At 42.3% G+C, this 23,618-nt stretch overlaps 2 protein-coding genes across 3 annotated transcripts in view; both read left to right on the forward strand.

Moving 5' to 3' along the window:
• LOC144709637 (Metallopeptidase M24 family protein) overlaps nucleotides 1–8,783 on the forward strand; it is a 12,571-nt gene extending 3,788 nt beyond the window's left edge. The window contains exons 7-16 of one of the 2 annotated variants that reach the window (XM_078583226.1): nucleotides 2,122–2,249; nucleotides 2,610–2,652; nucleotides 2,808–2,891; nucleotides 3,975–4,016; nucleotides 4,334–4,404; nucleotides 6,873–6,926; nucleotides 7,002–7,107; nucleotides 7,202–7,270; nucleotides 7,760–7,903; nucleotides 8,599–8,783. In XM_078583226.1, the coding sequence (XP_078439352.1) occupies nucleotides 2,122–2,249; nucleotides 2,610–2,652; nucleotides 2,808–2,891; nucleotides 3,975–4,016; nucleotides 4,334–4,404; nucleotides 6,873–6,926; nucleotides 7,002–7,107; nucleotides 7,202–7,270; nucleotides 7,760–7,903; nucleotides 8,599–8,706 (849 nt within the window). In that variant the 3' untranslated portion in view covers nucleotides 8,707–8,783. The remainder of the gene's footprint in view (nucleotides 1–2,121; nucleotides 2,250–2,609; nucleotides 2,653–2,807; nucleotides 2,892–3,974; nucleotides 4,017–4,333; nucleotides 4,405–6,872; nucleotides 6,927–7,001; nucleotides 7,108–7,201; nucleotides 7,271–7,759; nucleotides 7,904–8,598) is intronic. The other variant, XM_078583227.1, reaches the window with a different exon arrangement.
• Nucleotides 8,784–18,928: 10,145 nt separating this feature from the next.
• Nucleotides 18,929–22,194, forward strand: LOC144709089 (uncharacterized). The gene is made up of 3 exons (XM_078582492.1): nucleotides 18,929–19,145; nucleotides 20,626–21,989; nucleotides 22,032–22,194. Exons 2-3 carry the CDS (start codon nucleotides 21,289–21,291, stop codon nucleotides 22,192–22,194), a joined length of 864 nt encoding a protein of 287 aa, XP_078438618.1. The 5' UTR covers nucleotides 18,929–19,145; nucleotides 20,626–21,288.
• The last annotated feature ends 1,424 nt before the right edge of the window (nucleotides 22,195–23,618 follow it).

A 23,618-nucleotide genomic window follows, 5' to 3' on the forward strand; every position in this document is an offset into this window, starting at 1 on the left:
GTTCTCCGCGTTGCAGCGGTTACATGGAGATTGAAGCAGATCTCCTTGGTGTTTCGAATGCTGGAAATGTGTAGAGCAGGTCATCCTTGGAGTCCCCTTGCAGTCCATCTTTCGCTCCGCAGTTCTTGTTCTACTCCCTATTCTCAGCATGTCCTGCTCCATCAATCAGCTACGCGATGCACTTCTTTGGAAGCTTAGAGCTTTGAACTCTGAGCCTGGTTTCCTCTTCCAACAAGGTGTGAATTGCCTTGTCCAAGTCGTGAACTTTCTCTCTGTGAATGATCTGCTTTCACACCACTTCATACTGGGTTCAGGCACATAGTGGTGCCTCAAGGTGAACACCCTTCTTTACCGATGGGTCTTTGTGGTCCAACACTGATCGATGTGCCAGGGCCTTGAATTGGCATGAATATTCTAGCAGCTATGGGCCTTGAAATGGCTCCTTTGTGTCATTTTATGTGCCCTATCAATCAGCATGTATACCCTTCTCAGAACAGTTCTTGTGGATATGATCCCTCAACTGCTTGAGATACATCCAAGGAATCATAATACCAAGGAGTCAGCTGGGGAGGAAATCCAATGGCTTGCTCATCTACTGGAGCTTCCACCTAGCATTTGCTTTGGTAGCGTGTCTTGAGTGTCAGGACGACAAACGTACACCATTGGTAGAGATTGGTGCCACCGAAACAGACTTTCTCAGGTGCGTGGGGAAGAGGATCTGAGATCTTATGAGAGGTTAATGGGCTGGCACGAGCATCGCCAGCAGTTTGCGCACCAACCTCAGAAGTAGCACTATCAACAAGATCCATAGCTGCTAGAATATCAGATGCACATGTGCGGGAACACTGTGTGGACGCACAGAAGTCAAGAGGGCACACAGGTGCATGGCGGATGGCCCAGCAGGTGTGCTTTCAAACATTTGGCCAGCAAGAGATTTTGACAAGTGCACGCTCTGGTTTACAGTTGCTCTGTAGGCAAATGCCGTCCTTTCCACCAAGTCCTGCATCACATAGACTTTGGGGTTTGAGAATAAAAATGGTGTCTATTGACAGAGAAGACTACTGGCTTAAACATCAGCTATACCAATGGGCTACATAGAATAAGAAACTGGGAAAGTCAGGTATTGGCAATACACTGGTTACGACTGATTAAGGGAGAAGATATATGACTCAAAGTCTTTGTTTCTCTGTTCGACACCACGTGGTACATCCCCTGTTGATTCTATAATGCTTCCTTAATATCCATTTTCATTCTCACCATTTTCATTTCTATAACTGTGATCTTCCTGCTAGACTCCAGGTTCTGATGCCAATGATAGGGTAACAGATCCGAATTGAGCAATAATCGCTTCATGAAAAACTAAATTTGATTTCCATGTCTCAGATAGTCTTGCCGATAATGTCTCCCATTGTCCTGTTACTCTCTACCCTCAGAACTTTCAGGTCAATGGTTAGATTCTTGAAAGGGTGTGTCAAAGATAAATGAATTTGTGCAGAGAAAGGAAAAAGACAGGTGGGGGGAAGAATTATGATAGAGTTAGCAGACGGAGAAGAGGGAACCACTCAGATCCAATAACAGTTCAAACGCACTTGGAAATCAAATTCATTTATACAGTCCTCAGATCCAATAGCACTTCAAAGATTTCACGAATGCTCAGTCCAGGTATATCGATGGCTTTCATAGCATCATGAAATCAAGAAAGGAAAATAAATGTTTCCCATTCTTAGAGCTAAATGCACCTCTCAGATGTCTTTTTTGCCCTCCCTATGTACTTGATAGGGCTCCATCAGTGACTTGTAGCGTCAGTATATCTCCTCTGTATTTTCCTGCCTCATCATTGGTTTGTTTTTCCTTGGCTCATATAAGGTGGGAAATCCTATATAATCCTATATAATCCTCGATAAGCCTATATTTTTTTCCTGTGCTGGGTGTCCAGGGAGAGGATCATCGACATAATCCTATATTTTTAATCTCTCACCACCGAGGCACACAGCATACTCCTGAAGTAGACTTCATATCCTCAGACACACGGAAAACAAATATCGCTGGGTAGATTTTATTGGAAGCTCGCTGTTTTGGACCTTTTGGACCTTTTGTAAAAACAATTTGTTTAAATCCAAGGTTATGAGGAGCGCTAAAGTGGGGATGAAGGAATACCAATTGGAAAGCATATTCCTTCATCATGTTTACATGTACGGAGGTTGCAGACATTGCTCTTACACATGCATCTGTGCCACTGGCGAAAACAGGTTTGCCCTTTTGAACGTTCAGCATTTAATCTTGCTTTTGAATTTTGAATTCTTTATTAGTAGTAGATATTCTGTGGCTGTTTATTAGCCATTCCGAGTAATACACTTTTTTGAATATAAAAGAGATATGAGAGATGTTTGCTCCGTCGTTTAAGTTGTTATATCAATTTTATGGCAGTTGAAAAATCTGGCATTCTGTTCATTAGTGAGATAGATGAAACAGAAGAATTTCTCTTTAAGTTTTCTGGATCTTCCTTTCTGATCTTTTTTATATTAATATTTCTTTGAGATCCACATTATGATTCTATTTCTTTACAACCTCAGCTACTTATTGCATTTCTGTTTTAATGTCTGTTACAGTGCAGTCCTGCACTATGGCCATGCTGCTGCTCCAAATGACAAGGTAGTGTCCACCTAGAATTTTCACCTTGCCAATCTCTATCATCAGAGACAGAAATCTCTCAGTTGAATAAAAGTACTCTTATTTCATTATCTCCAGCTTCTACATTGACATTCAGTTTGTTTTCTTTCAATGATTTCTTCAATCTTATCCTTCAGACTTTACATGACGGAGATATGGCATTATTCGACATGGGAGCTGAATACCATTTTTATGGCTCAGACATTACATGCTCATTTCCTGTAAGCATAATTTCATTACTTTGAATATCTTTTTACATGATTATTCTGTTGAAATCCATGGGAGAACATATGGGGGAAATCATAGCAGATTGGCAGAGAGAGAGAAAGAAAGGTTTTATGTGGAAAGTAGATTTCCCTAAGGCATACAACATTCTGGTTGAGACTTCTTATAGGCATCAATGAGGAAGAGAAACTTCTCAATAGAATGGGTGAACTAGGTGAGAAGGTGTGTGATGTCACATTTGTTCTCTGTCCTAGTGAATGGCAAACTAGAGGGCAGATGGATTCAGCTTCAACGAGGAGTTAGACAGGGATGCCCATTGGCACTGCTTTTATTTGTCCTAGCAGTGGATGCCGTGCCCGCCCGTACAGTAAAAGTATGTGCACAAGGAAGGTTGAAGGATTCCAATTGAGTTTCCCAATGGGTATACCACTACTTCGGTACGCAGATGACACTACCTTCTCCATGGAAGACTCAGCGGAGGAAGCCCAAAATCTATCAACGCAAATGCATAAGTGATAAGGAAGATAGAAGAAAAAGAGGAGATGCTATAGCAGGGCAGTGTCTTGAACACTGCAGCTCTGGGAGTTGGGCTGATGGAATAAGGCAATAAATCCTATGAAAGAGAATTTACAATAATGCCAATACGTCTAACAGTATATTTGATACCTGCTTATGTTTCCTTCTGGGGTGGCCCATTCTCATTAGTCCACCTCAAGGGTTATTTTGGCTGTTCTTTTGCTGGGGGAAACTACAGATATGTGATCATAACTCAAACTCGTCCAATCCTTGGTAAGATCTAGAAAATTTTACAGCTGGTGGCGGACTTTTAACATCTTTAAGGTGCTATATTTAAAAAAGAAAAACAACTTTACGATGCTATATTTTTGAGGAAATACTTTTAGGAATCCACCCATTGTCTGGGTTTATAATTTTAAGGTTATTGAAAGAATGCTATGGATATTATTTCGTTTTCTTGCATATAATTCATTTGTCCCTCAAAAATGTGCATATTTTGGTCTTGTTGGCATACTCTTTATTTTGAAATGCTCGGGTAACGATGATTGAATTTTCTTCTGTAGGTCAACGGTAAATTTTCAAAGAACCAGCTTCTGGTTTATGATGTGAGTGTCCTAACACTTCTGTTTATTTGTCATTTATTGCAGAGCATTATATCTTAGATAAATTGATTTTGGGTAAAACTCTTCAATGTCAAATAATTTAATTAATCTGCCAACTTGATCAGTATTATTGATTGGTGGGCAAAATTATGATGCCCATTATGATGATTTATTCAACATATCTTCTTTGACAAATAGAAAACCATGAGTTCTGGACATTAGAAATTCTTTGTGGTTTATCGACCAACCAAAGAAGAGGCATTTTGCAGATAATGATATCATGATCCAATTCTCGCTGGCTTTTGCAATTTTGTCTGCAGGCCGTCCTCAAAGCTCATGATTATGTTATAGCAAGCATGCGTCCTGGTGTCAATTGGGTCGACATGCACAAGTAAATTTCTATTGCCTTCTTGTTTTGAGACACTTTAAAATAACATTTTCTCATAAATATTTGACTCTGGGTGGTAGTTACTGTCGTCTATCTGTTTGATCATACCATCTTCATTTAGGAGAACCTGCTTAATGAGAAATAAAATTTAAATTTACCTAGATACTCTAACCAAATTTATTGGCATATTCTGCTTAGTCGGGGTCTTCTCTTTCTCCCTTTCCTTTTAAGAATGAACCAAAGAAGGAAAATTTATTCATGAGGATATTGGCAAGATGATATCAACCTGATCAGGAGGAATAACTGGACCTCGACTATAAGTACACAATCGTGTCTTGACAGCTATCCTTTTCCATGCATGGCATGTGCCTTCAAGATGCTTGCTTCACAGAGTGTCACATCTGCAGTCTTAACATACGGTCCTTATGATCTCAGACTTCTGGTACAAACCATAGCTTAGGTTCCTATCAGGGAGAGGTGTTGATCTGGAGTTCTATCTTGTTTTTTTCTAACTGTTGTAAATGGGAGGGCCCTGCACATGTAGCTCATTGGCTGGTAAACGTGCCATTTGTCTTTTTTGAAACAGTGGTCACTACACTGGAGAAGAGCATCAAGAAGAGAGCAGGTCTTCAGTCTGTCTAACAGCAGGATCGTCTGGTGAAAGGGGGTTGAGTGGGGGCTGATCTGAGGGGATAGGGATTGACCAGGGGCAAGCCCACTGTAGATGTGGCGAGTGTATGGCACTCAGGGGGGAGTGGGATTGCAGAGTGCTGATGGGAAAACCAAGAGCAGACAAAGGGGCTGCAAACTCACTATGCCGATTAGGGGCCCAGCTAACGCGTGAAACACTCCGCATGGGAAGTATGATCACAAGACCAAAACTCAAAGGAATTGAGGGGGGCCTGCACAAGTAGTGGAGCATGTGGTTTAATTCGATACAACGCGCGAAACCTTACCAGCCCTTGACATATGAAGGATAAAGCCTGTCCTCAATTCAATATTATTTGCTGCTTTCCTAAAGGGAGGGCTATCTTATTTTAATGAGAAAAAAGTTATCAAGGGAAAGACTAAAATGTCCTTCATGAATGAAATGACAAAAATATCCCTAAGCACGGTTGGGAATCATAGCAAGTTCCTGATTGGAAGTCCTTGCAACACCAATTCGTCTGAGTTACCCCTATGGCCTCCACACTGCACAGCTCTTCAGGAGTTGTTGGGTCCCCCCTCTTGGCTTCTGCCTCAAAAACTTCATTGGATAGTTTTCTCTTGGTCAGAAACCGCTCTTTATTTGGAGGATTGCTTAATTATTGAGGCCAATTCTTAGTCCACGCCTATTATAGCCATTCAACAGGATGGCCAGTTAGCACCCCACACCCACCAACTTTAAATTGACCTTCAACATCAGCCATTGTTGTTGACGACGACTTTGACTTCAATGCTTTTAGGGGTGGTTAAAGTTGATGGGGGTTGCCGTTGACGCTAGATTGTTGATGGGATACTCCAGATTATTGGTGGTGACAAGACAATATTCTTAAAAAAGCATATTTAAACTACCATAGTGAACCTTGACGATGATGATATCGACGTCTGAGAGGTTTGACACAGTCAATGTCTCGTCAACATCAAAGTCAATTGGACATACATAACCCTCTGGCCAGTTGGTATCAGATATGCCTAGGGCCATATGATACACAACGGTGACTTTGATGTATCAAATATGTCAATGATCGTGCCTTGTTTTTCCTTTTGTTACTTTTAGTCTTCACCAGTGCGGAACTGAGAACTACACCCCAATTCTTTGCCTCCAAATTTTAGCAGTTCCTCTGTTGTCTCTTTCTCACCAAAGTGATTGATGATTGACAGATTTTGCCCTATTTGTTTTCAGTCTACTTGAAGGTCGTCCTTGAAAGAATAATTAATTGATACAAACCTATAGGTAGATTCGTATCTGGAAAGGGGGAGAAGGGTCGAACTAGTGATGAGGCACCTGGAGACGAGGTGAAGGGCTGACAATCAGGGGGATATGTATCGCTGAGGACTAAAAGAGAGCAGATCGGCAGGGGTAAGTATCGGATTGGAGGGGAGCCAGCTGAAGATCTGGTGAGGCAATCATGGGGGGAGGGGATTGCTGGATGGTCAATGGGAGGGGACGGAGATGGAGAGGGGAAACATGAACCAAGTGACACTCTTACCTTGATTCTTGACTGCCCTCCAAAAAGGAAAGGAAGAAATGTAATCTAAATCACCAAATGACTAAAATGCCCCTAAGGGGCTAAGTGCCGACAAAACTGTTGGCAGTAAATATCCTTCAGTCTACAGATTCAGTAAATGAGATTTTTTTGGAGATGTTCCATCAATGTGAACAAACATATCTCTTTGGAATATTTTTTTCGTCAAGGTCTTTTTCTGTCATATTTTACATTTATTTATGGAGAAATTTCCACTCTAATTATGCCTTGTTCTTATTACAGATTAGCAGAGAGGACCATTCTCGAAGGACTGAAGGAAGTTGGGATTATTCATGGGTATGTTCATGCCAAATCTCATCATTTATTTGACATTAACCAAAACTGGATAAAAAAGATTGGGACTTGTTTCAGTGATATTGATGACATGATGGATAGAAGATTGGGTGCTGTGTTCATGCCACATGGTCTCGGCCATCTCCTTGGAATAGACACACATGATCCTGGAGGCTATCCAAAGGTCCCAGGATCTTTTTTGTTTATTTCTATTTTTTAATTTTCTATTATTGAATTTAAAATTTCCACTGATAGAAGCAAATAATGTGTTAATCTAGGGATTAGAGCGGCCCAAAGAGGCGGGGCTCAGATCCTTGCGGACTGCAAGGACTCTTGAAGATGGCATGGTCAATCCTTTCTTTCCAAACTCCAACCATTCTTAGAAATATATTCGACCATTTTTATTTCATGTGATATTGACTTATTTAGCTCTGCAACTTAAAGATTTTTCATCGACTGGTTGGTTAAATGTTTTAACTACAAGTCTAAACCTAACCTGATCCTACAGTGTCCTTCTTTCATATCGATATGTTTGAAGCAAGAGTTTATGTGCCTTATCATATATTGCGTACTGTATTATCTTTTAATATTTGTCTTCAATTAAATATTAATTTTAACAACCAGGCTGCCCATTGAATTATGTTAAATAATTACTTCTAAGATACTTGTTTTTATGCCTTATTTGTCATGCAAAGTGAGGTACTATTTTTAAACTCTAATTGTCTCCCATTAACAAAACTACCCTCAGACCATTAATGAGAATTCTACACCCCTTATTATTGAGAATTCGTATTTATTGCTCTATGTAAAATGAAGGGGGTTTTATTTTGTTACAGGTGATCACGGTGGAGCCCGGCTGCTATTTCATTGACGCTCTGCTACTTCCTGCAATGGAAGACGCAGACAAGTCGAAATATTTCAATCATAGAGAGATCAGCAGATTCAGGGGCTTTGGCGGCATCAGAATTGAAAGCAATGTGGTATGGTTATGCTGAAAAATAAAATCTCTGATAATCCTACCAATTAACCAAAATAAAAAATTGCATTGGTGTTGCTTTGTGTTCTGGAGTTGAGTCTGGAAGAGTTGTCTTTTTAACAATTTATTTCTGTGGTATAGTAATTAGAAGAATAAATTTTCTCTGAATTCTGCGTGATGACCAAAATCAAAATTGCAGTTTTATCGCCTCATGTTATATATCTGAGTCTAGATTTATAAACTGTTTATCCTTTGGTGTTATTCAGAAATAAAATCTCCTCAAAATCTTTGACCTGCCCCAAGTATAAAATTGCATCTTTACTTATAGCTGTCATATATTGCCGATTTAGCTAGTTACTGCTGCGGTTGGTTATAATAATATCGTAGTAGATTTTTCTCACTGCCCAATATAGAAGTTATCATTGAAATCACATCCTTACAAACAATTTAATGACGTCACATTCTTTTTCACAAAAATAAAATTGCAGCTAAAAGTAAATTATGCGTTCTGCCCAAGATAGAGACTTGCATCATTCTCTCTTCTGGGAGTGCTTTCTGGGGTTGTTTTACGATACAAGACCTCCAAAAATAGCTTATTTATTTAAATGTTTTTCCTAAAATAGAAACCCATTTGTTACTAAAAATACTTTAAATGATTTTGATCATCCCATGCCTTTTTTATATTGATAATTTTTGCAGCTGGTCACAGCTGGAGGCTGTAGGAATCTAACCAATTGCCCGCGAAGGCCGCATGACATTGAGGCCGTGATGACTGGGGCACCTTGGCCGTCATCTCCTGCTGCCTGACCTTTACTTTCCCTGATCAAATTATGTTGACTTTTGACTACTTTTTAACATATTGCTGACTTTTTATGGTCAATAAACCTTCCAATTTGCATGATTTTCTTTTATCAGTGGTGGATAACATGATAAGAAGAATAATATGAAAATTAGGCAACTGTTATATGTCGTATTGTTCATCCTGGGCTGGTGGGTGGAAGATGGAAGAGAGGAAAAAAATGAGCAGGAAAGAGGGTGTAAGAGAGTGAGATATAAAAAAGAAGTGAAAAGAGATGATGAAGTAGGGGAAAAGAAGTGAGAAGAGAATTATGGAGACAGGCGAGTAATTACTCCAGACTTGACTGTTCTGGAAACTCTTGTCTACTTGGAAACTGAGGAAAAATATAAAAAATAAACATGAAATTCAATAAAAGTGGAAAGAATAGGTAAATGCCTAAATGGTTATGAGAATAAGTAGAGGATTCAAGGCATTGATGGAGCGCGCCCAAACAACATCGACGAATCGTCATCGGAGCCGTCTTCGCCGTCATCAGCATCACCGTCGGTCCATGTCCAGCCCGACCGGCACGCCAAAGCAACCGTGAAGACACATGGGTTTAAATACTCCGGGTTGTGCACGTCCGCGCACATGCTCGCGTTTTGACTATCTGTTTTCAGTCGTTTTAAATTCTGTGTTGTGTTCGTCACGGCGAGTGCACCCTACTCGTCGTGATGCGTCTGTATCATCACGTTTTCGTACCCGTCCTTATCGTTTTATTTTCACGTATTTTGATTTCATAATTTCTTTATTTGTGTTGTAAATGGGGGGGGGGTCTCTTATTGGACTCCCCCTTGTTGGACTCCTTGTAAGGGGCCCATCATGGCCCTATATAAGGCCATGATGGGACCACATTCCCCTCAGATCTGGATTTTCATTTGAGACAGTTACACTTTGTCGCTCAGATCTCACGATAGAGGAATATAAGAGGAAGAAGGAGAGGAGAGGAGAGAAGTAGAGGAAGACGAGGAGAGAAGAAGAGGGTTGAGGCAAGGAAGGTTCGCCTCACTACTCCGACTCCCAACGGTCCCGTTGCTTCTCGGCCGAGTACTCGACGTCGCTCAACACCTAGGCGAGCATCCATCGACATCATGCGAAGACCAGTCGTCGGTCCCGGTTTCTCGTGTGTATGTGTCTGGTGCACCGACCTGGTGCGGTCGCCCAATCGCATCCCCAGTTACGTTGCGGTTTACGAACATCCAGGGAACTGTCTGGCGCTCAATCCCTCCACCGTGCACTTCGATGATGCCGACTGTGTGGCTGTAGCCAAATTTGCGCTGCTGTCGTCGCTCTTGAAGGTTGTAAAATTTGCGAGTGTCTCAGAAGCCCTTGACGTCACCAACCGTCGGGCACCAGGAATGTTCCTGTCGGGCAATCATCCGACGCCATTGTCAGAGCCCGCGATCTGCATGATTACATTGTGACAAGTTTGACTCCATGGCATCATTGAGACTCTCCTCCCGGAAATCCGACATATTTGACTGCACAAGATTTATGCGATATCGCAAGGCGGCGCCCTAGACTCTAGAGCTGGGTTCGGCACTCGCACATGGGCCACCGATTGACAACAGACTCCTATTTAGGCTCGCGGCGATCTCTGCATCAGCTGCTATCGTGTATTTGCCTCTGCCCGGGTGGTCCCCTGCTGTCGCACTGCTCGCTGCACCCACTCAAAGATGACGCAGCTGCTCGCAACCCGCCTGTGGAGACTGCACCACTGCCGACGAACACCCTCTGATCTGCTCCGGTCGCATTGATCCACCAATACGGATCTGCTCATTGAGTTTTGGCTGTCCTCTCGTGCCGCCTTCTCGTCATATCTCTCTTGTTTTCTGGCCTCCGACCTCCATCGTCGCTCCTGCGTCGCGATACCGCCACCAGTCGAGTCAAGTCGTGCCCAAGAGCGGCACACTTCCACCTACTGGTCCTCATCGGCCCGTGCTCCGACGAAGACGCCGGCGACGAACACCACCGCCAACGAGGTACGTCGTTCCCTTGCTCGTCCGTTACATTACTTTCTTGAGTATATTTTCGGCTGCACTCCACCACGCTCGGGTTAGTTTAGGTGAGAGATCATCAATAGAAAACTACGAGTTGAGTGATTTCCTAGGTACGGGCCGAGCCTATCCATAACGTGCGAGCACCAACAGATTGATTCCGCTTGACGCCGTAGTCGCCATCGTCGCTCGGACAAGGGTCAAAAGGTCACTGTCATCATCCTCGGTCACCCGCCCTGGAGCTCGGAACTCGGCAACCACCCCGCAAGTCGGACCTGAACGTACAATCATCTAGGTTTCATCGCATCACGTAGTTAGATACAACTTAGTGAATTATCCGTCAGACGACGTCCGACATCAGGCATGACACTTAAATTGAAGGGAATTTATTAAATATGGGTAAAGATACACAATACGAGAGACATATGTATCATAGTAGATGTATGTTAGGGTGATGTCATGGAGAAATAATGAATTAATACATTATGTATTTGGAGGAGAATGACTTGGTGTAATGGTTGAATGTCTTGATCATTTTGATATAAACAAATAGTTTAAACTACTAAAAAAGGCTCAGACGATATGACATTTTTAGGCGTTATCATGCATTCGCTAGTTTTTTTATCAATCGTGGTTAATTATGGAACTCTAGTACTTAAACAATGGTTGATTATTAGTGCTAATCTATCTATTTTCAGCATATTCTACAAGAAAGAAGTGGCGCGCTCTCCCTCAGGGAAGATTTTAAGGTTTTTTCTTATAATTAAAGCAGGTGAAAGATAAAAATAGCCAAGAAAAAGGGCATTTGGATCACACTAGTTTAATTTTGAGTCACCTATATCTTGGACAATTTAATTGGCTGCATCATTTTATTTACTATTTTAAGGAAAGGTGTGACAAGATGTTTTTGATTGTTCTTAATCCATGACATTTCTTGGAGTATTATTATTTCTGTGGGATAACAGTACACATATAAGGGGTCTATATATCTTATTTATTGCTTGATACCTAATGGTCTTCCCAAAATCACCTTGACAAAGAATTTTTTGTCTACAGAAAATTATAATAAATTGTCGTTAGTATTTTATTATATAATTAGAATTTTCTTCCTCCTCTACTACTTTTTTGGGTGGAAAATGGGGTTCTGATCTCATGATTGTTGGGTTCTTTGCCTTGGTTCAACCATGGAAAACATGGTTTGCATGATGTGGAAGCATAATCATCAATTCAAAATCAATCTTTGAAAGCATACATCATATGTACCTTATGGGGAACTTGTTCCACTCTTGATCTGCTCACTTAGAGATCATTTTGAAACCGTTCACGTGCCACCTCTTATTCTTCAACTCTCCTTGAAGGTCTTCTCACCGTGAAGGCACTCTCCCTGGTTGAGTAGAAAAGAGAGCACAGTGGACAAAGGGCGGCTCTCAATTCTAGCTGGCCTGGGTGCTTAAAAGGAGTGCCCTTCCCTATTTACATTTTACTTAAGTTTTTTCCTAAAAAACCCTATAAAGTAAAATATATTCACCAATGCCCCTACGATCTTATGCGTGTCACCCTCTAGGTCCATGTATCATTCTAGTTACTAACTTTAGTGTCCAAATAATAATTATTGACCAATCTTATTAATTAACTACCTCAACATATAGATTAATTAACTAAGGATTGAGTTAACCCAATCAATAGGTTAAGTTTCCAGCCCGTGGGGTGCCAAGCTGCACCTCGGCTCTCGAAGATATCGAGTAGTGTTTGAACTTTCTCATGAAACCTTTACCTTCGTCGATTGAGAACACCTCAGTCCTTGGAGGCTTCGTCGATTGAGAACACCCTAGTCCTTGGAGGCTTCACCGATTGAGAACACCTCAGTCCGTCCTTAGAGGCTTCACCAATTGAGAACACCTCAGTCCGTCCTTGGAAGCTTGCCGATTGAGAACACCTTAGTCCGTCCTTGGAGGCTTCGCCGATTGAGAACTCCTTTCTTGGAGGTTTCGCCAATTGAGAACACCTCAGTCCTTGGAGGCTTTGCCGATTGAGAACACCTCAGTCCTTGGGTGTGAGGCCTCATGTTTGGAAGCGCTACCTCGAGCTCATTTACTCAAGGTTAAGCAAAACCCTTATTATGACTAGATTGAAGATTATGACTATAAGGAGTTTCATGAATTTTAAAATAACTAGGGACACCAATGCAGTTTTTTCTAGGGGATTGAAAATCAAAATGAAAAGGTTCACATAAATGTGGATTGAAATTTCTCTCATATCTTCTCTCATAAGATTCATAATTTTGTTTAGGAAGATTTGAAATCATAATATGGGTATCAAACACAAAATTATAAAAAGACATGAGTTATCTTCATCATTAGGAAGAAAAAATTTCATACCTGAGAATGATGATTTCCTCATCCTTGGCATACATAATTACCCTTAGAAGATATTAGTATACGAGAAAAAAATCACTAGAAAATAAAATAAATCCCTAATGGCCACTGTTCCTCGGCAACGACGCCAATTGATAATATCAATTTTAGGGGTTTTAATTCGTCGTTGGTAATTGATTTATTCAATAAAACTATATGTAACCGTACTTACTTAAGCATATTTAGTTAGTGATGAGTACAGATTGTCTCCACAGGTAATGATGATTAAGGATTTAATTTCTCACTAGAGTGATTATAAAAAAGAGGAGATAAATACAAGAATAGAATAGGCTAGATAGTGATATTGAGGAAATATAAGTAGAATAATAAGATATTTATGCAAAGTGTTACAATAATAAGGTAGAGGCCATGACGGATACGATATTGACCAAATGCATGAATGGAAAAGATAGAGACGAGATAATGGGGATGTAAATAAGTGAAATGATAAATGAAAAGATGATGACAAACTATAATGATGATAATGATGATGTTGGGAGAGAAACAATGTAAGGCGATGACACTTACCTTAGATCCTTATGTTCCACCAAGATCACATTGATTTGCGAGTGCTACTAAGCTCCTCCTCTTATCTAATGCTTCCTCCCACAAACCCAAGACACCAAAGAACCCAAGACACCAAAGCTCCTTCTCTCAAAACTCACTATCTTTCAATCAAGCCACACAAGTTGGAAGCGAGTTCAAGATGAATTTAACAGTGATCCAGGCCTCTATTTATAGATCAGAGGGTATGGATGGAAAGAGGGGGGGAGAAGATGCAGTGCTGAAAATTTCAGCTCAATCGGAATTGTAGATCAAAAGATATGGCCGTTTGAAGTTGGAGAAATATTAGCCCTTGATTTTTTTCTCTCTCCTCATCGTCGTTTCTGACGCTTCCTCATTTTCCGTTTCGGTTAAGTTTGCAGTTTTATTGTCACAATATAAGATAAGTGGATATGCACTGAGGAGATCTAGTTCCAACAAGAGCATTCGTAGACATAAGATTTCACACACTCTAAGATTTCACACACTCTAAGAGCATTTGCAGAGGCATCGCCGATTGAGATCTATTTAGGCTTTAGAGGCTTCGCCGATTGAGAACACCTTGGAGTTTTAGGCTTCGTCGATTGAGAACTCCTCAGCTCAGTTCAAGGAGGCTTCGCCAATTGAGAACACCTCAGCCAAAAGGCAATAGAATGGAGGCTTCACCGATTGAGAACACCTTAGAGGCTTCGCTGATTGAGAACAGCTAGAGGCATTGCCGATTGAGATCACCTCAGGCTTTAGAGGCTTCTCCAGTTGAGAAGACCTTGTTTACTCGTGGATAAGCAAAACTCATATATATTATAAGGGCAAGTTTTGGACTTTTATTACGTTGTATTATATTATTTACGCATTTTATTTACAAACTTGACTTATAATATCAATCAACCCTTTTTACAACATTTCCTTGGACTTATAATTTGTGTACAAGTGTATTTTGTAAGGCCAAATTATAAGGACAAAGAAATGTTGTAAGAAGGGTTGATCGAGCTATAGATCGAGATGGACACCCCTATGTCTTTGGAAAAGGCCCATAAACCATTAAGAAAAAGACGACATTGTATTAGTGTGTACAAAATCGAAAAGCTGGATTCTAGGCATCCCCGATTGAGATATACTCTTAAAAGGCCAAGAGGCATAGCCGATTGAGAACAACTTCGAGACATACCCGAATGATAATTACCAGAGGCATCGTCGATTGAGATCTATTTAGGCTTTAGAGGCTTCGCCGATTGAGAACTCCTCAGCTCAGTCCAAGGAGGCTTCGCCGATTGAGAACACCTCAGCCAAAAGGCAATGATTTCTACTCTGTTATGCATGGAGGGCTATCTTCGAATCAGAAGAGTCTGATAGTGGAAGGTTACACAGATGCTGGTTGTGTAGGAAATAGAGATGATTAGCACTCAAACCTCAGGATATTGTGTATTTGTTGGGAGGAATCTAGTATCATGGCGAAGCGATAAATAATGTGTTGTTCGTAGATATCATAGTATGCACATATCAGCATTTGAGTGGCATGATCTAGGATCATACATGAATGAGATGACCATATTCACAACACAAGTAATGTAAGGGCAAGTGTGTGACAAACAGATTAACTGTCCCACCAATCTTTAGCATTGTAATCTGTCAACTTTCTTGCCCCCATTAAGTACCAGCTGATGATTCTGCTCTAGAGGGGCATCAATTGGCTCACACCCTATCATCCCAGTCTCTATGAGGAGATCTACTGTATATCTACGTTGAGTGAAAAAAGTATGTCCTTGTGAGAGAGATGGCTGAGATATTTGATTTTAAAGATTCCTACCAAAGTATTTTTGACTCGTTGACTGATTTTCCATTGTCACCAGATAATCAACATATGGTAAACATATACAATGAGGGGGTTGATTAATAAGCCTGTAAAGGGTATAAGTGGTCGTTAATTCCTGAATCACGCAACACATTTATATGTTTCCTTCCTAAGTATACATTTGAGTAAGGATTGAACTATAAAGAGGGAAATAATTTAGAATATGTATATAGTTTTTAAGCAGATGGAATGACCGAAAACCAAAATTATGTTGTGAGTAACTCTAAATAAATTTCTTAGAAACCTTTTTAAAATATTTTAATGGTAAGTAATCAAAGCATAATTATTTAAAATAGCAAAAAACAAGTTTTGGCGGTGGGCGCGAAGGTCCGCCTGTAGGATGATTTTTTTAGCACCGCTTGCCACGTTGGAAGGCCATGGGTCTTTGCTATTGTATCTCGTAAGAGCCAAGCCAGAAAAATTGAGTGTGGAATGCAATAACTGCCAAGAATACACGAACCTCTGGTGTCACTCCCTTTGAGGCCACGGATGCATTCTCCTTCAGTTTCCTCCAGATTTAATGATGTGCTTCCCTTGTTCACCTAACCGGACACTAAAAAAGATGGGATCCAAGAAACACTACTACAGTCAGGGCTGCCATACTAAAATTTGTCAAAACAGAGTTCTTCACTCAACTTGACAAACAAAAGATTTGGCAATCTGGCTACTCAATTTCATGCTTTCCTTCATAAGAAAAAACAACAATCACCCACTTGAATTCTCGTTAAAGATAGGCCCCTAATTTGATTAGGCTTAAGCTCCTTTTGGGATCCCAATTGGGCCTGCTCCGTAGAATGCTCCATTGTGCTTTAGCTCCCTGTCTTCTCTATCGTTGATATATCATGAATACTCAAATTACCTAAGTTGTAGCATACAATGAAACTCCAAGGAAACCACTTGATTCAAGAGAATCAAGTGGGGTTAGTTCATAAATCATAAAACCTATTAGTTTAGACCAATTAGAAAATTAAGAGTTAATTTCATTTTCAACATGAATACATGATAATTTTTGTGCACATTATTGATATAAATAGTGAAAGGAATCATAAAAACATATATTCATCACTAGATATTGATGTCGTCAGTAATCTTGCCCATGTGTCTTTGAAAGAAGAGAGCGTGATTAGCGTTTCTTTGTTGATGTCTCAATACAACAACAACCCTACGAAAGCGATCTAACCACGCCCTTGGAAACTCTTTCAAGCCATATAATGATCTCTTTAGATGATATTCCTTTCCCTCTTTCTATGAGGTATCGAATCCTAGAGGAAATTCAATAAACACTTCTTCTTGGAGATCACCATGTAAGAATGCATTATGAACATCAAGTTGGTACACAACCCAACCTTTAGTTGCCTCACATGAGATGAGAGTCCGAAGAAAACTCGTCTTTGCAACAAGTGCCAAAGTCTCCACATAGTGTAGGCCACCGGTTCTATCATATCCTTTTGCTATTAATCTACTTGTGTACTGATATGCAGTTCCTTTTGTAGTCAGTTTTACACTGAATCCCAACTTGCATCCTATTAACGTATTCCCTTCTAGTAGTATAGTAACTTTCCACATTTTATTTCTTTCAAGAGCATCCATTTCCTTAAGCATTACTTAACTCCACCTCGGGTCTTCCCACCGATTCCTAGTTACTGGGAACACATGGAATAGCGATGAAATAAAGTTTTATGGGATGGTTAAAGAACTGCATAAGACACAAATTTTTCAATATCATGCTTCTACTCACGTCCATCATGAAACTTTGAAGGGAGCACTTTGTGACGCGCCCCTTTGCACAAAGCAATTGGGACATCTAAATCTCTTGCTGATTCATTGGAGTGTTATTCAACACATTCATCATTATGTGAACAAGTATGTAGGATTACATCAGATGATGCAGGGTTCTCTCCATCAGATGCACGGGGTTCTTGCAATAGTTGTTCCCTCCACCATAGAGTTATGATCATTTGAGTGTTGATTTAGAGGTCCTGATCAACAGGCTGAGCTTAAGGTTGGTCATCAAGCGTGGAGAAAAAAACATCACATAAATTATTCTTGCTGACAATGACCATCACTTTTATCCTTTTTGTGTGGGTAAATATCCCACCAATATATATATTTGATGGCTTGAGAGTCAAGTTTACTCATAGTTGGTCAATAATCCTCCAAAACACATACAGAAGCAAATCGGTTAGGAGAATAAATGAATTGTTACCATCTTCATCTCCTCTTTCTCCTTCTCCTTGTTCTTGTTAGTGTTCTTGTTGTTTTTGTTGTTGTTGTTGTTGTTCTTCTTCTTCTTCCTCTTCTTCTTCTTCTTCTTCTTCCTTAGCGTAATCATCTTCTTCTTGCTTTTATCCTTGTCTTACATGTATTTCACTTTAGGGTATTCTGACTACTGTTTGTGGAAGAAAAAGTGATCATATATGACAATTTTTTGGTATTCAAAAGTATTATACTAGATGTCCTTCTATTTTGCGCTTAACTCTTGACATTTAACTTTGTATTCGTGGTGAATCCTTAATAGAATCTGTGATGGTCTTTATAGCTTGAGAAGCAACTAGCGTTGAGTACTGGGAAATGTACAAAAAAATGTACATCTTAAGGATAGTGGTGAAGTAGTCTTTGATGGGCTTGGCCACACATGTAATGAGTGACTTTAATAATTGCAAAACGATTGAGATACAGTTAAATTCTGGCAGGATCCCACCTTGATGTGAGATTTGCATTATATAAATGGTACCAAATACATCTTAACTTTGCGAAGGTAAAAGATTACAATACTTGATAGGATGGTGGTGGATAATAAACACTAACCTGCTACATTGTATTGTAATTTGATTTGTTACAACAGATTATATTAAAATGGTCATAAATGTATGTTGGTGACACAAATGTTAATTTATTACATTTTTTTGAATTTATGATAATTCATAGGGTTATGGTATTTTAAGAGATTTGATTTCAAAACAAATAATTTTACAAGTTAGAACTTTTTTTTGGACATCTAAACAGTCAGATTATAATACGTTAATGTAAGTCGGGTATGCAATATTGAGTCTATGTTAATATCCTAAAGATTCATTTTATCTCTACAATGATATTTTAATTTTCATCATGTTATGCGTGTAGATTTTTGTAACGTCAAAGCTGTTAGAGACTAATTCTTAGCTCTCAGCATATATTTTTAGCTTTTTTAATATCATTAAGCTTTTATTACTTTAATCTATGTATTTAAATAATTTGCCATGCCTGTAAGTGCACAATGAGATCAAGAAGCGGAGCGGAAGCTGGATGGTTAAGAATGCTACATTCTGAAATCACGTTATTTAACAATCCAGAAAGCCTTTCTCGCTGAAATTTTGAGGGTAGGTTTATCTTTTGGGCCCCACTTATATTTATCTAAGCCTTTCATCTACCAATAGTCCGTTCCATCTTTGTAAAGGGGCCTTCTGGGTTTTGTTCCAGAAAATGATAAATAGTGTTATTTGCTCATTGAGAGTCTCACTTGGCTCCGTTCTTACATTCAACGAGTAAATGCTTCAAGTGAATTGCAATCGAGGACCGTAAAGAGGGAACACCACTTGGCACATAGGACAACTTACGCCAAGGTAAGTGTGATCTTTGCTTTCTTGACTGACATATTCATTATTATTTTGTACCTTATTGCCAATCGGTAGACTAGGTTTTCTACATCTATTTGCCCCCATTGGCCCTGCTGCTCCCCGTTAGATATGTTGTTGATCGCCAACGATGGTACATCAGTACTGCTCGCCTCCTCTGGCTCTTATTGCCTTTCCTGTCTTTTTCCCCTCTTCCTCACTCGCTCTGTCCATCTTTTCCTCTCTTCTCTCCCTTCCTCTCTTTCTTCCATCCCCGTCGCTATCTCCTTCGTGCTCTCTATCCATTCTTTCACAACTTAGTTTCTCCATCCCTCTCTGCGTCTCTTTTCCCCTTGCTCTCTCAACGTTTTTCTCCATCTATCTCTCAGTCCGTCTTTGCATTTCTCCCACAACTTTTGCTCTATCGCTCTCTTCGTTTCTTTTTCCATTTCTCTCTCTCTCTCGCTCTCTCTCTCTCTCTCTCTCTCTCTCTCTCTCTCTCTCTCTCTCTCTCTCTCTCTCTCTCTCTCTCTCTCTCTCTCTCTCTCCCTCTCTCTCTCTCTGATACACTGGATACCTCTCTCTCTCTCGCTCTCTCTCTCTCTCTCTCTCTGATACACTGTATACCTTTCCTTTGTTTCTTCCTCCCTCAGACGCATTGTCAGAAACTATCTCCTACATTTCTGTCTCGGTATCTGAATGCCTCTTTCCGACTCCCTCTCTGTCTCACTCTTACTCTCTCTATCTCTACTGTCTCTCTTTTACTCACACCATTTCGCTACATCATTTTCTTCTCTCCGAGTTTTCATCGGTGAATCCCTCGCCGTCGCTCTCTTTCACTCTCTATCGTGCTCCATGGCTTAAGGTCTGTTTGCCTGTCCGTCGCTCTCTATCTCCCTCTCCCACTCCCACTCGCTATCTCCCAACCTATCTATCTAGGAATACCCGTCTCCGGATCGCTCTCTCCATATCCAGCTCCCCCGCCTTCCCACTTGCCCGCTTGCCCGATATCCTGCCCTCTCGATACATCAATCCTTGCTCGCTCTCGCTTCAGCTCTCCGGGTTGCCCGCCGCCTCTTCATCTCTTCTCGCCCGCTCTATCTCTCCAGACCTTGTGCTCGCTCGTTCTCTCTACCCATGTGTCCCCCTCACTCGCAAGTTCTCCATCGTTCTCTTGCTCGCTCTGTCTCCATCTCTTCCCAACCCGCGGTCTCTCTCAGTCTCTCTTTCGTTCCGGCTTGCCCAATCTCGGTCTCTAGACCTCTTTCCGACCCTCGTTTTGTCTCTCCGGATTGGTCTCTCTCTTTCTCTCTGTTTCTCTTTGAACCGCCATCTCTCCCGCTTACTCGCCATCTCTCTTCCTCTCTTTCTCTCTCAATCTCACTCCCCGGCTTCCGTGGCCCCTCTCTTTCTCTCTCCCTTTTTATCTTTAATCCTGCTTGCTCGCTCTCTTCCCGTGTTTTTCAACGGATGTGTCCTATGTCGGCAGATCGATTACCGGCGCATCAAAAGAACGCCAGACGTTGTAAGTCGAGTGTGATACCTTCTAGACTATCCAACTATCCTTTTAGAAAATGCTTGTCAATGTGTGCGGAGTCGGGTATCTTCTTGTCTGATATCACGAAGGGCATAAAAAAAAAGAAACATGTGAAATCATCGAGACCTCGTGGTATATATATTTACTCCGTGTTTCTCAAAGATTCACCGACAAAAAAGCGGCTTGTCCTGCTTCGAACTTTAAAATTCTCCTGTTTGCTAAAACTACCCGAAGACAGACGGACACTAGAGATTACATGGAGTCTTGGACTGGGAAGGACGTACGAGGACGGCCAAGCCAAAGACAGGGGACACGCTGCGAGCCCGCCCCCGTGCCGTGCGGAAGCCAGGGCTTGGAGAGGTAAACGAGGCGTTGGCCGATCTTCACAAACCGAGGAGGAGGCGGAGGAGAAGGAGGGGCGATCTTCTCCTCCTCGATCCCGAAGAGGACGCCGTGGAATTCGTCGTCGGTCTCGTCTTCGTCGAACTTGGACAACATACTCAGGTAGACGGCTCCCGTACGCAGGCTGTCTACTCCCGCCTGGTGCGCCGTCGTCCCGTCCCACCCGTCCAGCACCTCCACGCCCCAAAACTCGGACAGGCGCGACAGCCCGAGATGGAATCCGCCGATGAATCGGCTCAGGTGCTTCACATCGACGACGTCGCCGAGGCAGCACCCGACGAGGCGAGCGAACTCGGGCAGCGTCCGCGGCAGGGGCTTCCCCGTGAGAAGCTTCACCAGGTAAGCGACGTCGTACAGGCCGTGGTAGGTGACCCAGACAGGTTTCGGCATCCCCATCCATTGGTTCTTCCGGAGACGCTCGGAGAGATCGCCGGAGTCGACGCCTTCACTTCTCGTCCTCGCAAAGTCGATTCCGCTGTTCTTCAGCAGCTCCACCGACGCATCCCATCGCAGGTGCGACGGGGAGGACAGGTCGAAGTCGTTGAAGTTGAACTGCCAGGTGCAGCGTCTGCCGTTCGGGTCGAAGAAGGACACCCCGAGCTGGACGATGTGCATGCCGTCCACGTTGCGCCGGACGTCCTCGTAGCGCTCGCGGGACTCCGCCGAGAAGGGGGTGTGATGGACGAATCCGGGAAACTCGGTGTCGATGGCCGCGAAGGGGGCCAGCTCCACGGCTTTCATGAATCGGGGGAGCTCTTCGTAGAGGTTGCTCGCCCAGACTTGCCTCACTTCCGCCGCCGCCACCTCCGTCCGCTCTTTTACTGCCGCCATGGCTCTCGCCGAACTTCTTCTCTTCTTCTTCTTCTTCTTCTTCTTCTTCTTCTCCTCCTCCTCTTCTTGAGTCTCGTTCTCCGGTAGTGCACTCTGTTGGAAAAGCCTGATGATTGGCTTTATAGGGCATCAGCGTGGAACGGGTTCTGCGGTGGTAGTTCCGAAAGAAAGCCGTTTTGGTTCCGGAATTCCCGAGTCCAAGTGGCCGACGACAACGGTGGAGATGCGCAGAAGGTGGATTTCTGTTCGTCTTTGGCCTCCGTTGTGATCGCTTGGGCCTTCCCTTAGTTTACGGGGCTCCCTCCCTTCGTCTTCAGATCGGAGGACACGACCGCCCTATCGCTTAGTTCACGGATGGAACGACTCGTCCACTCGTTGGTTGTTCCCGACATTCCCTATCGCCGAAGCCGATATTCCTGCTCGCTGGAGTTGCGAAAATGGTGGACTGCTCGCCGGATATTCCTGCTCTCTCTCGCACGTTCACTCTCACTCTCACTCCCTCTCTTTCTTTTTCTTTTTCTCTCTGTGTCTCTCTTTCTCTCGCTCTTAATCTCTCTCTTTCTCTTTTGCGCCTTCTCCTTCTCTCTCTTTCTCGCTCGCTCTTTCTCCTTCTCTCTCTTTCTCGCTCGCTCTTTCTCCTTCTCTCTCTTTCTCGCTCGCTCTTTGTCTCTCTATTTCTCTCTTTCTCGGTCGCTCTTTCTTTTTCCCTCTTTGTTTCTCGCTCGCTCTTTGTCTCTCTATTTCTCTCTTTCTCTCTCGCTCTCGCTCTTTTTCTCGCTTTTGGTCTATTTCTCTCTTTGTTTCTCGCCCTCTCTCTATATCTGTCTTCGTTTCTCGCTCTCTCTCTTTTTCTCTCTCTGTTTCTCGCTCTCTCTTTTTCTCTTTTTGTTTCTTGCTCTCTCTCTGTTTCTCACTTTCCCACTATTTCTCTCTCTCTCTCTCACTGACTCTCACTCTTTCGTTCTCTCTCTCTCTCTCTCTCTCTCTCTCTCTTTCTTTCTCTCTCTCTCTCTCTCTCTCCAGTTCTAGATTTGATGGTACTTCCGTACTTTTCGGATCGATGGAAGCCGCAGCCAGCTGAGGCGCAACGCAACAGGTGGATTTCTGTTTGGCTTCGACGGGGTTTTCATTGCGCGGCGAATGTGCCACGCCAGTCATTTTGTTTAATCGCTAGTCTGGACTGCATGCTTCAATCAAACTTGGACTGGGCGTAGGCGGAGATACGAGACGGCGGGAGAAATGAAAGCAAGAGAAGAGAGGAGAGAGAGCGGAAGAATGATAGAGAGAGCGGGCGGCGAGGGGTAGAGAAAGAAGGCAGCAGAGGGAGAGAGGAAAAGGCAGCGAGGGAGAGTGATTCAGATCGAATGATACTATGACAGATTGAGTGACCAGGTGAGAAATAGAGGAAGTGTCCGTACAAGAGTAGAAGAAAGACACTTCGTCTGGGGCGAACGACAGTGCAAATTCTTGCAAGAATTGAGCCACTCGTGGGAGAGTGTTGACCGGGGAGAAATTCAGGGGAGAATCTTTGTCTAGAAAAAGTTGGTCGGAAGATTTCTCGCTCTCGCATTTTCTCACTTATCTCTCTCTCTCTCTCTCGCTCTCTCTCGCCCTCTCTCTTTTTTTGTCTCGCTCTCCCTCGCTCTCTCTCTCGCCCTCTCTCTTTTTCTGTCTCGCTCTCCCTCGCTCTCTCTCTCTTTTGTCTCTCGCTC

This window comes from Wolffia australiana, chromosome 11 (assembly GCF_029677425.1).
Source record: "Wolffia australiana isolate 7733 chromosome 11, ASM2967742v1".
Taxonomy (NCBI): domain Eukaryota; kingdom Viridiplantae; phylum Streptophyta; class Magnoliopsida; order Alismatales; family Araceae; genus Wolffia; species Wolffia australiana.

Coding starts and splice junctions, on each gene's coding strand:
- LOC144709089 (XM_078582492.1), top strand. CDS start 21,289: ATGGAATCCGCCGATGAATCGGCTCAGGTGCTTCACATCGACGACGTC. Junction 21,990..22,031: donor TTCTTGAGTCTCGTTCTCCG/GTAGTGCACTCT, acceptor TTGGCTTTATAG/GGCATCAGCGTGGAACGGGT.